Here is a 10,376-nt window from a genome sequence, read left to right on the forward strand (position 1 = left end):
ACAAAAATAAATGTATAATTATTTTCTTAAAAAATAAAAAATTAGTAAGAGTAACAACAGTATTAGTTGTGTGGATAATTTGTTTTTTTTTTATTTTTTTAAACGAAATACAAGAAGAGAAATGGAATGAAATGGAGGAGAGAAAGATGATTTCGAAGGCTTAATTTTCGAAGTCAATGAGGGGGCAGTGAGGCTATGAGGGCAGTGAGCAAATCAAGGGGAGAGGAGTGAGCAAATCAAAGGGCAGTGAGCTTATCGAGGGAGTGAGTGAAGCAAAAAATGAAGAGAAGGAGCAAAAATTATCGAGGAGATGAGTGAAGCAAAAATGAAGAGGATGAGATTTAAAAGTTGTAGGTCGAATTTGAAATTCACTATTGGTTTGGGGTGGTTGAAGAGGCATTAAGGCTATGGCAGAGGGGCCATGGCATGCGGTCAATGCATCAGGGAATCGATGCAGGGGAATCAATCAGTGGGGCGGTCAGGAGGGAGCATGCATGCAGTCGTCAATGGGCATGTAGGGAATCGCGTAGGGGAATCGGAGCAGGGGCAACATGGTGATAGGACCTCACACTGTATATCGAGGGTTTAAGTTTCGACATAGTCACTCACAGCTAATGGAACTTTCATCAACAAAGACAACATTGCTAGTGAGATACTCATCCTGAGTGAATTTACCTTCATGAGCAAGATCCTTCTCATAAGCGAGATCAAGCATTTCTTTAACAAACTGTCTTCCTAGCCATGCTCACCTTACCAGCGAGATTCAACCCACATTTTTAGCGAGATTCCCTTCTAGAGCGAGATCCTCATCACAAAATTAGCGAGATTTCCTTATAGAGCGAGATTCTCATCACAACATCAGTGAGATTTCCTTCTAAAGCGAGATCCTCATCACAAAATCTCGCTATAACTCTCCACAATGAGTTGTTTGCTTGTTTTTCCCAAGCAACTGTCTGCTTATGCACATATTCTCTGTTACAACTTCAAAAATTCATAACTCAAAATCCAGACTTCTTTTGAAGAAACTTCCTTCTACAAACTTGTTTAGAATTGAGTTACTTTCTTACTTTAAAATTCCAACCAAAAATTCCTTATGCAACCTTCAACTTATTTTCCTTGTCGAGAGTTAAAGTTTCGACTTATGTATGTCGAAACTTCAACCTTTGACAACCCTAATATACATATTGTTTCCAGTTTACGTTCGACCTCTACATTAATCGAATCCTCAACCCTCGACTTCTAGCCTCAATCTCCCAAAACAACAATATTTCTCTAATAAGTTTCAAAACAACCTTATTTCCCTAATAAATTTTGAAAACAACCATATTAATATAAAAGGTCTTAAAAATTTATGTTTTAAAGACTTTTAATTATTTGAACTCACTAGTTGGAAGACGTGGCTTAACATTTTCTTTAACATAAATTTTTATAAAAAATATTAAATTATGATTAATTATTTTTCAACATGAATTATTGATTCAATATTCATTAAGTTTAATTAATAAATATTTGACATGAAATGAAATAGTTTAAAATCAATGTCTAAAATTATATATTTCTTGGTTTCAAGTTAATTTACAATGTATATGAGATATATTTGAACATTGTTGAATTTTTTAGACAATTTTTAAAGGAAAATAAAATTTTTGAATAAATATACTTATAATTGAATTTAAAACATGAAATTTTAAAGTAAAAAAACGAAAAGATATATATACAAAAAATAGATCGATAAATAAAATTAAGATACACATGATGCAATTAAAATAAAGTTTATGAAATAAAATTGAATAAAAGTCAAATTTTTATATTTTTTAAAATTAACCTTCTTGTTTTCGGGAAATAAAGTTTGTTTGGTTAGTTTTTTTTTGTTTTTTGTTTTTTTTTAAATATAACCTCCCATCAAAGTCTTTATTTTTCATTGTATTTAATTTATGAAGTCTACATAATCATTTAATATATGGCTAAGAAAAATGAATAGTAAAAATTGAAATTAAAATCTCATAGAAATATAAAAAATTAAACATAAATGCATAAAGATTTAGGGTTGAAATAATCACATTACTTGAAATAAATTAATAGATTCTTAAGGTTGCTTCGATATGGTTGAATATTAAAAAGAAAAAATGGCAAAATGACAACCGATCAAACAAAAATGCATAAAGTTCCAAGTGATTTTCCATCTATTTAAGAACTAATTACAAAGCCTCTTGTTACCTACGTAAAGATTACATAAAGATCGAGATGCAACAATAACATTACCTCTACATAAGATAAATATATTGATGAATTCTCAAGGTTGTCTTTAATGGATTCTCCAAAGTGTCTTTTGACTTTTCATAATCAAATGAATTTTTATCTAATTAAGATTTAAGAAAAAACTTTACTTTTAGTGGTTAAAAATCTAAAAATATTAATTACAAAATCTTTAACACAATCTAAATTCATGCAAATATAATATTTAAGTGTTTTACTCATAGAAATCTATGAGAAAAAAAAAAAACAAAAAATGCATAAAACTTTAGGATGGAAATAATAACATTTTCTAAAATATATTAATGGATTCTCAAGGTTGTCTTTTCATATGTTGAATGTTAACATGAAAATTAATTCAAACACAAAAGAATTAGGATTGAAATAACAACATTACCGACATAAATTAATGGATTCTCAAGGTCGCTTTTCATTGGATGTTAACAAGAAAATTAATCTAAACACAAATAAAAAAGGCAAAGATATGTGAAATGTCAAAAGAAAATGTAAAATACCTAGAAAGAAAAGAGAAAAGTAGGAAAACAACAGAGGTTGAGATAATATATATGTAAATCTGTCCAAAATTGAAGAGAACATAGTAGACCATGTATTGAATAAAGAGTGAGAAGAGTAGCAATAAAGCATAGGAGGAGGACGTGTGAAACAATAAAGAACTCGTGGAAGAGAGTGATGGAGAAAGACATATCTGTTTAAATTTAAAATTACGAAAAGGTGAAATTGAAATAGTTAACTAACTTTGAAGGATGAGAATCTAATCCATAACTAACCATTAAATTTATTTTCATAAAGAAAAATCATTAAATCCAAGGTTATATTAAGCATATATTTAAAATTGAGGGGGCAAAATGAGAAGATAAAGATTCTCTTTGTTTGGCTCATTTTATATACTTTTATTTATTTATTATTTTATTTTTATATTTATGTTATATATATAGTGGAGATAATAAAATTACATTTATTCGAAAATTCACTAACAAAGATTTGTAACCAATTGCTATGTATCGAATAGAAATTATCCCTAAAATTTATGACCAAAAAGTATTTTTTTATTGAAATAAAAATATCTTTTTCCTAGTTTTATTAAGTTAAAAATATATTTATTTTGAACATTTTTGGAAAAACAAAACCTTAAAACCTCCCATATTTATGAGGTCAGGATTTAGAATTATGAGATCATCTCCATTCTTCATCTCTCGAAAACCCTAGCCACTCTCTCTGCCTTACATCCCAACCTCCGGCCTGATCATCTCCGGCGACGACCCCGACGACACAACCTTCTGTATTGGCGAGCGATCCAGCCATCCCATTCCCAGTGTCTTCCGACTCGAACTGAACTACAAACGCCCACGACGAACGGCGGCGATAGTTTCTTCCACAAGCGGTGCGGCAAGACTCGACCCAAACCTCCGGCGACGCAGATTTCTGAACTGCGCGATTTCGGAGGCTACGCCTACTGTGACGCCCAGCTGCTTCGTACGACGACATCCTCCAGCGGATTCTCCTTCTGCCATAGCCGACCCGGCGGCGCAGATTTGTAAATCATCTATTTTGTATAGTTTAGGAGTGGTAGCGTTGTTTATGTGTTGATTGTTTTCTGTGCATGGCTGATTGTTTCGAATTTATATTTGGATAATTGTTATTCTTTGATAGATGATTTACATCTTAGAGTGGATGTAAATCTTAATAGCTAGTGCTTCTGATATATTGAATAATGACTGAGATGAGTTGACAATGATATGTGTGGGTAGCATCTTGAAGTTGTTTTGGCATCACTATTGAATGGGAAAGCATGCAGGGACGTTTGCCTTGTGAGTAGCCTGACATAGAAAACATGTTGTAGGCTTTACTGAAGATGGAAGAGTTGTGAATGATGGGTGAAAGAAGGGTTAGGTACCCATGTGTGAGGTTAGAGTTCATATCAGGGCTTTGAGTGCAAATGGTCAATGGCTGATATGTCACTTGTTGGATGTTAGAGCCTTAGTTATATATAATAATATATTATATATTATATATATAGGCCGAACGTCGATATACTAGCGTTGGAGACATTATACATCAAGGCCTCTAGTATAGATGGGGAAGGGTCTTTGAAGAATGTTTTCTCGGGGTTTTGCATACAGATAATCAAGGGCTATAAGGGGCAATATTCTTTCTGGAATTTGGATTGATTGTTTTTCTGATGCTGACTTTCACCATTGGTCTATGTTTAATTGTAGGAAAACTAAGACAAGGAGGATATTATTTGCTTGTAATCGGATAATTTTTCCGCTCTCTTGTTGATTGCAATGATGCCCTTAAATAATGCTGTCCCTACACGGCCATACAAGGAGCGAGCTCAGCCGTAAGTGATGCTTTTTATGTTACTATGTTCCTTTTTTTTCCGAATTGTAATAATATCTGACCCTTTATGGATGATGGATTTATGCGATGGATCAGGCATTCTCGGAAAAACTTTGGGCTTCTTGAGAAACGCAAAGACTATATTGAGCGTGCTAAGGCTTATCATAAAAAGGAAGAGACTTTAGAGGTAATGTTTGAAAGGCTCATAATTCCTCTATTTTTTAATGTTAGCACAATTTCTGCTGGTTGTTGAACTCTGTCAACAAGTCCTTAATTTGGTTGTTTGTATTTTTTGTGCTGTTTGATTTTCAGAAACTTAAACAGAACGCAGCCTTCAGGAATCCAGATGAGTTTTACTTTAATATGATTAGGACGAGAATAGTTGGTGGAGTCCATAAACCAGGGTAATCATTTTAGATAATTCTTAATATTGACTTATTTTCAGTACTTTTGGTTTCTTCTAGTTTCTTATGTCTCTTGATCTTTTTATATTGTAGGAGACTAATAAATAAGTATACTGCAGAACAACTCATGATGCTGAAAACTCAAGATGCAGGGTACATACTTCACAAAATGCAGAGTGAGGAAAGGGTATGTTCTTTATTGAGCATTCATTTTTTTCCCCCATTGACCTAGAATTCTTTGAAGAACACGTTGATTTAGTTTATCTAATATATCAAATTCTCACTCTTTTGTATAGAAAATTGAAAGACTGGCAGCCACGTTACATTCTCTTGATAATCAGTCATCAAACGAGCATATTTACTTTGCTGAAGACAGGTTTGAGCACAATTTGACCTTCCCAAATGGAAACATGTCAAATAATTGTTCTGAATTGAAGGGATGAAATTGTTCAACAACCACCTATTATTACTTTTGTTTCAAACAAGATCCTCGGGAATGTATCAGCATAAGAATTTTTATTTTTATTTATTTATATAACTTTTTTAATGAGGTCCAATCAACATAAGATAAACATTAAGGGGATTTGATACTCTTGCCTTATGCTTTTTGTTTTTTTTTTTAAATTTAATTTCTTACATATCCGTGACTGTGTATGCTCATCTTTACTAATCTCATTGGAAATAAGCTCAATCCTACTACATTTGGTTGTCAAGGAGACTCGTAATATATTAAATTCTAGTTAGATGGCCAACATAGATTAACCTATTCCCTCTAAGACTTTTATTATTCCCATAGCCCTTACCATATAACCTTTATCATTAGGCCAATCCATGATGGTTGACTTATCCTATTTTTAGTAAGATAGACTCAATCTTATCTACAGAAAGTTTGCGTGAATCACTCATTTGCCTTCTGCTCATTCTAATGCGGTGAAGTTATTTATTTCAAATCATCGTTGATTATTTGCAGAGAGGAGGCTGATGAAATTCAATTTCATTCCTCTAGAGGTAGATTGGTAGCATCGTCTGAAGCAGTGCCTGATAGCATTAAAAGGTAGCATTCTTACTGAGGATATGAACTATTGCATAATATTATGTTAAATCATTGTTGATTATTTGGTCTGATCTGTATTTAATTTCCTTCTTTTGGTCATTGAAGCTCTGTTTCTGCACACAGGAAAACTGCTGCTTCTTACAAGGAATTGGAGGCAAGGAGGAGTAGAGTCTGGGAACTAGAGAAACTTTATAGGGATATGACATTGCAACAAGAATTATGGGTACTTTTTCAACTTGTTTTAATTTTCTACTCCATGATTTACACGTGATAGGTTGTATATAATATTTAAACGATTGTTGAATCTGAAATGATACATGCTTACAACAGAAAATTGGTCGCAAACGTAAACTGCGGGAAGATGAACTCTCCAATCCAACTTCTAATCCAGTATACAAATGGCGGGCAGAACGAAAACGCTAAAAAAGGTCTAATGCTCTTGCTTTCTTTATACAATTTTAAGCATTTTTATTCAAGCAAACATCGGATTCCCCAAGTTTGTCAAGTTGTCATCCTTTTGATAATGGTGCAATTCTAGAGGGAGAGGTTCTTGTGGTTGCATAATATTATTGTTTTGTTATTTTAGGTTTGGTGGAGATTCTAACAGGACTTTTAGGTTAAGGGTACAATGTGTGGACTGGTGCATTGTTTGATTTTCTAAGGTTTCGTTGGATAACCATTTAGGTCATGTTCGATAATGCTTTCATTTTTAGTTTTTCTATTTTTGAGATTTATGTTTATTTTCTCATAATTTTTCTATTATGATTTTTACCGATCTTACGGAGATATTTAGCTTCTTAGTCAAATACTAAAAACAAAATCAATTTTTGAAAACTACTTTTTCTTAGTTTTAATAATAATAATTTCCCTGAGTAAAACGTGGATAATACCAAAAGCATAGAAACTTAAGGAAGGAAATAGTATTTATAAGTTAAAAAAAAAACAAATAATTATTCAATAGGGTCTTTAGTTTTTTGTTTTTGATTTTTGAAAATTATGCTTATAAACACATTACACATCTACCTAAATTATATAATTTTTAAAATTAATATTGAAGCATTTGGTTTAACTTTCCAAAGGTTTAATTTTGAAAAAAAGTCATTTTCCAAAAAAATTTAAAAAATTTGGTAACCACTCAAAATAGCTTTTGAAAGACTTTTAAAAACACTAATTTTATTATTTTTTTGTTTTAATTATCCACTTTCTACCCAATCTTTTCAAAAACTGGAAAGAAAAAAGAGAAGTTCTTATGCACTTTTGTTTTTGTTAGTAGAGTTTGACTAACTAAGAATTCAAGTGTTTCTTAAAAATAAAAATAAACTTCAAAACCAAAATTGTTATCAAATGGAGCCTAATTTTGTTTGAATCCTATCACAATCTGACTGACTGTTTTATTTGGGGGTGGGCATCAAGAGCTGAATGACTTGAAAAACTCAAGTATTGTCAACAATAGAATGTTATTTCTGTTTTAATTTCATATTTTAGGATAGACAACTCCAAATTACCCAAACTTTCTAGGGTTCTTGTGTTTGATTCCATGATTTGCACATTTGTTTACAGGGAAATTGGACAAAGTTCTGACGACCTAAATTTTGCAGAAATAGGCTGACAACACTGACAACATAAATTTTGGTTCCTTTTATTAATTTGCATTTTTTTATCGGTTTTTTTTTTTGGGCAGAAGTAGGATTTGCACATTTGTTTCTTCTGGGTTGAAAAATGTAATGAACTCAATGCTACAGTTTTCAGTTTGGAATATATAGTTTGATTGATCATAGCTTAGCTAACTAATGCCATATTCCATCATTTAATTTCCTAGGTCATTTTGATGAAGTGTTTTTTTTTCCCTATTTTCTTAAAATTAAGTTTGTTTATTCGAATAGCAAATGGTCTTTTACACCTTGTTACAATAATATTCTCGAACTTTCAATAGTTTCATTAATATTTCTTTAATTTTTTAATTTTAAAAAAGTAGTTAGAAATATGTTCGGTCGTTATACTTTCATAGAAGTAACAATGTAGCCTTAAAATTTTATGTAAGTAATTAGTTCAGATTACTTTGAACTTGTAACAATGAATTCCCATTGCAAAAAATTAATCAAATTTAATAGTTAATTTTAAAAGCGTTGCGAATTGGTTGTCGATTCAACAAAGAAAACGAAAACTGACCAGCTATTGGCTATTTAATTCTTCTGCCTTTGGGTTTGGGTGTTTGTCTTAGTCTTTATTTGGATGAGGAAATGTTGAGTTAATCATGTGGAAGAATTATATGAAGGGCCTATAGAGAGCATCAGCTTCAACATTTCACCATATCCCCAAATGCTAATAAGTTTAGATTTAAATAACTCAATATGATGTCTTACGAGTTTAAGTTTAGGTTTCGCTTCTCTCAGTCAAGGGATATAGAGACGACAATTCTGGATCTCAATCATGTAATTTGCACTGCATGCAGTTTTCACTTAAAATTGTTTTAATTTAATTAAAATTTGAATTTGAAGAGTGTTGTGGAGAGTGTGATAGAGAAAAAAATGAGGGTTGTCTGTCAAATTTTTAATTGGATGAAGATTGATTTGATTAACGATAAAGAAAAGTAATCAAATATTTTGTGAATATAAGTAGGATTTAAATAGATAGTCGAAGTTGGCTATTAAAGTTTGATTCTGTCACCTAAGTAGGACATTTAGAGTTGGATATCAAGATATTGTTATTTTGTTTTATGATTTGATTTTTTTTCTAGAGTTGGGCGTATTTTAATACAATTATAATCAAACAAGTATTTCATAACTTTAAAGGCATTGAGAAAATTCGGATTTTCGTTAGATATTTAATTAGAAATAAAATTTAAAAAGTGAAGTTGTGAACATTTTAAGTCACGTTACACGTGTCTTCCAACTAATTATAAATAAAATGAGAATCTTCTAATATTTCCTTTTTCTTTTTGAAGGTACCATAATCTACTATTTTAGCCTCATGGAACGCTTTCATAAATTAATCAACCTCTTTCTGTCGTTGGAATCTCCTTTTGCAATAATATTTCTTTTTCTGAAAAGTCCTTTTGCAATAATTCAAATTTCAACCCATCATATGTTATAATTTAATTGTTTTAAATGTATTTTTACTTCAATATTCTTCTAATTATTCATTTTTCTTAGTACGATAGATGAAGGGGAATTTGAACCACGTATTTTCTTGGTCGTTAACATAATTAATGTCAATTAAGCTATTCTCATTTTGACATACAAATTTTTAAATATTTGTCAAGCTCATAAAATAAATTAATATTCTAGAAGTCATGTCTACATTATGTTTCTATGAAATATAGTGTAGACTACATTATACACAAATTAAATTACAACATCATAGAAGATTAAACATGAAATTTAAACCAGATTTTACTTGGTTTCAATGTTGAATCTAGTGTTTAAAAGTTTTAATTATAGTGAAAGTTGATAATAGAGAACTTTTTAAAGATAAAAAAGCCAAATTTGAAGATTGGGAGGTAAAATTAGCACTTTTAGAAGATTAAAGATAAAATTGTTGGAATAAATTGTAGTGACCATTCGTGTCGAGTTGTATTGTTTCATAAATGAAACATGTCTTTTCGTAATTAACCAATTTGAAGAAGAGACATGACTACTTGAATCATTGAATAGTCTATAAATATGTCTCTTTTTCAAATTGCATTTAAGAACTTTTCCATAATCATTTTTCTCACATAAAATTTTCTCCCGCTTTATCAAGTTTTTAAAGTTCGATTTATTTCCACACAACATAGGTTGTTGGATTTTGTGGATGAGGTGCTAAAATTCAGATATTAGAGCGAATAAAATTATCTTAAAGAGACAACATGATTTCGTCGGACTCATATTCTCTTCGATATACTATACCAGAAACTGTATTTTATGATTTTTGGTGATATTATTATCCATATAATAGAAATTATCTAGAAAAAGAAAATTAAAGATGAAAATGAAACCAATTATTTTTTTGCATAATTTTAGTTGGTTTCAATGCTGAACCTATGGAATTAAAATTTCTTAATTATAGTGAAAGTTGATAATAGATACCTTTTTTAACAAGAAAAAACAAATTTAAAGACTGGGACGTAAAATTTATTCTAGCTATACACATCTAAGGGGATTTAATACATTTGGAAAAAGAAATTAATAATAAAGATTAAAAATTATTGTTTCTATATATATAACTCAAATCACTGAAATATAATGTAATTGTATAGCAAATAAAATAAAATGATTAGTCAACGTGAACACAAATGAACGGTTAAATGAACATTTCTACCTCCT

The 10,376-nt window shown here is 30.6% G+C and overlaps 1 protein-coding gene across 2 annotated transcripts; it reads left to right on the forward strand.

Annotated features, from left to right (window-relative positions):
- Positions 1-3,394: 3,394 nt before the first annotated feature.
- On the forward strand, positions 3,395-7,905 carry LOC120087321 (probable U3 small nucleolar RNA-associated protein 11). 2 transcript variants are annotated; one of them, XM_039044300.1, is made up of 10 exons: positions 3,395-3,808; positions 4,491-4,615; positions 4,711-4,801; positions 4,927-5,018; positions 5,112-5,205; positions 5,315-5,394; positions 5,989-6,072; positions 6,178-6,295; positions 6,403-6,500; positions 7,633-7,905. In XM_039044300.1, the coding sequence occupies exons 2-9, from the start codon at positions 4,560-4,562 to the stop codon at positions 6,493-6,495; spliced, it is 708 nt and encodes a 235-aa protein (XP_038900228.1). In that variant the 5' UTR covers positions 3,395-3,808; positions 4,491-4,559; the 3' UTR covers positions 6,496-6,500; positions 7,633-7,905. The 2 variants fall into 2 exon arrangements, with proteins under 2 accessions (XP_038900228.1, XP_038900229.1); XM_039044301.1 differs by having other exon boundaries at positions 3,397-3,808; positions 6,196-6,295.
- The last annotated feature ends 2,471 nt before the right edge of the window (positions 7,906-10,376 follow it).

This window comes from Benincasa hispida, chromosome 9 (genome assembly GCF_009727055.1).
Source record: "Benincasa hispida cultivar B227 chromosome 9, ASM972705v1, whole genome shotgun sequence".
Taxonomy (NCBI): domain Eukaryota; kingdom Viridiplantae; phylum Streptophyta; class Magnoliopsida; order Cucurbitales; family Cucurbitaceae; genus Benincasa; species Benincasa hispida.

What these genes read in the sequence shown, in the direction of transcription:
- LOC120087321 (XM_039044300.1), top strand. Translation starts at nt 4,560, where the DNA reads ATGATGCCCTTAAATAATGCTGTCCCTACACGGCCATACAAGGAGCGA. An exon ending in ATTTACTTTGCTGAAGACAG is followed by an intron (nt 5,395 to 5,988) that starts GTTTGAGCACAA and finishes GATTATTTGCAG; the next exon opens with AGAGGAGGCTGATGAAATTC. An exon ending in CATTGCAACAAGAATTATGG is followed by an intron (nt 6,296 to 6,402) that starts GTACTTTTTCAA and finishes TGCTTACAACAG; the next exon opens with AAAATTGGTCGCAAACGTAA.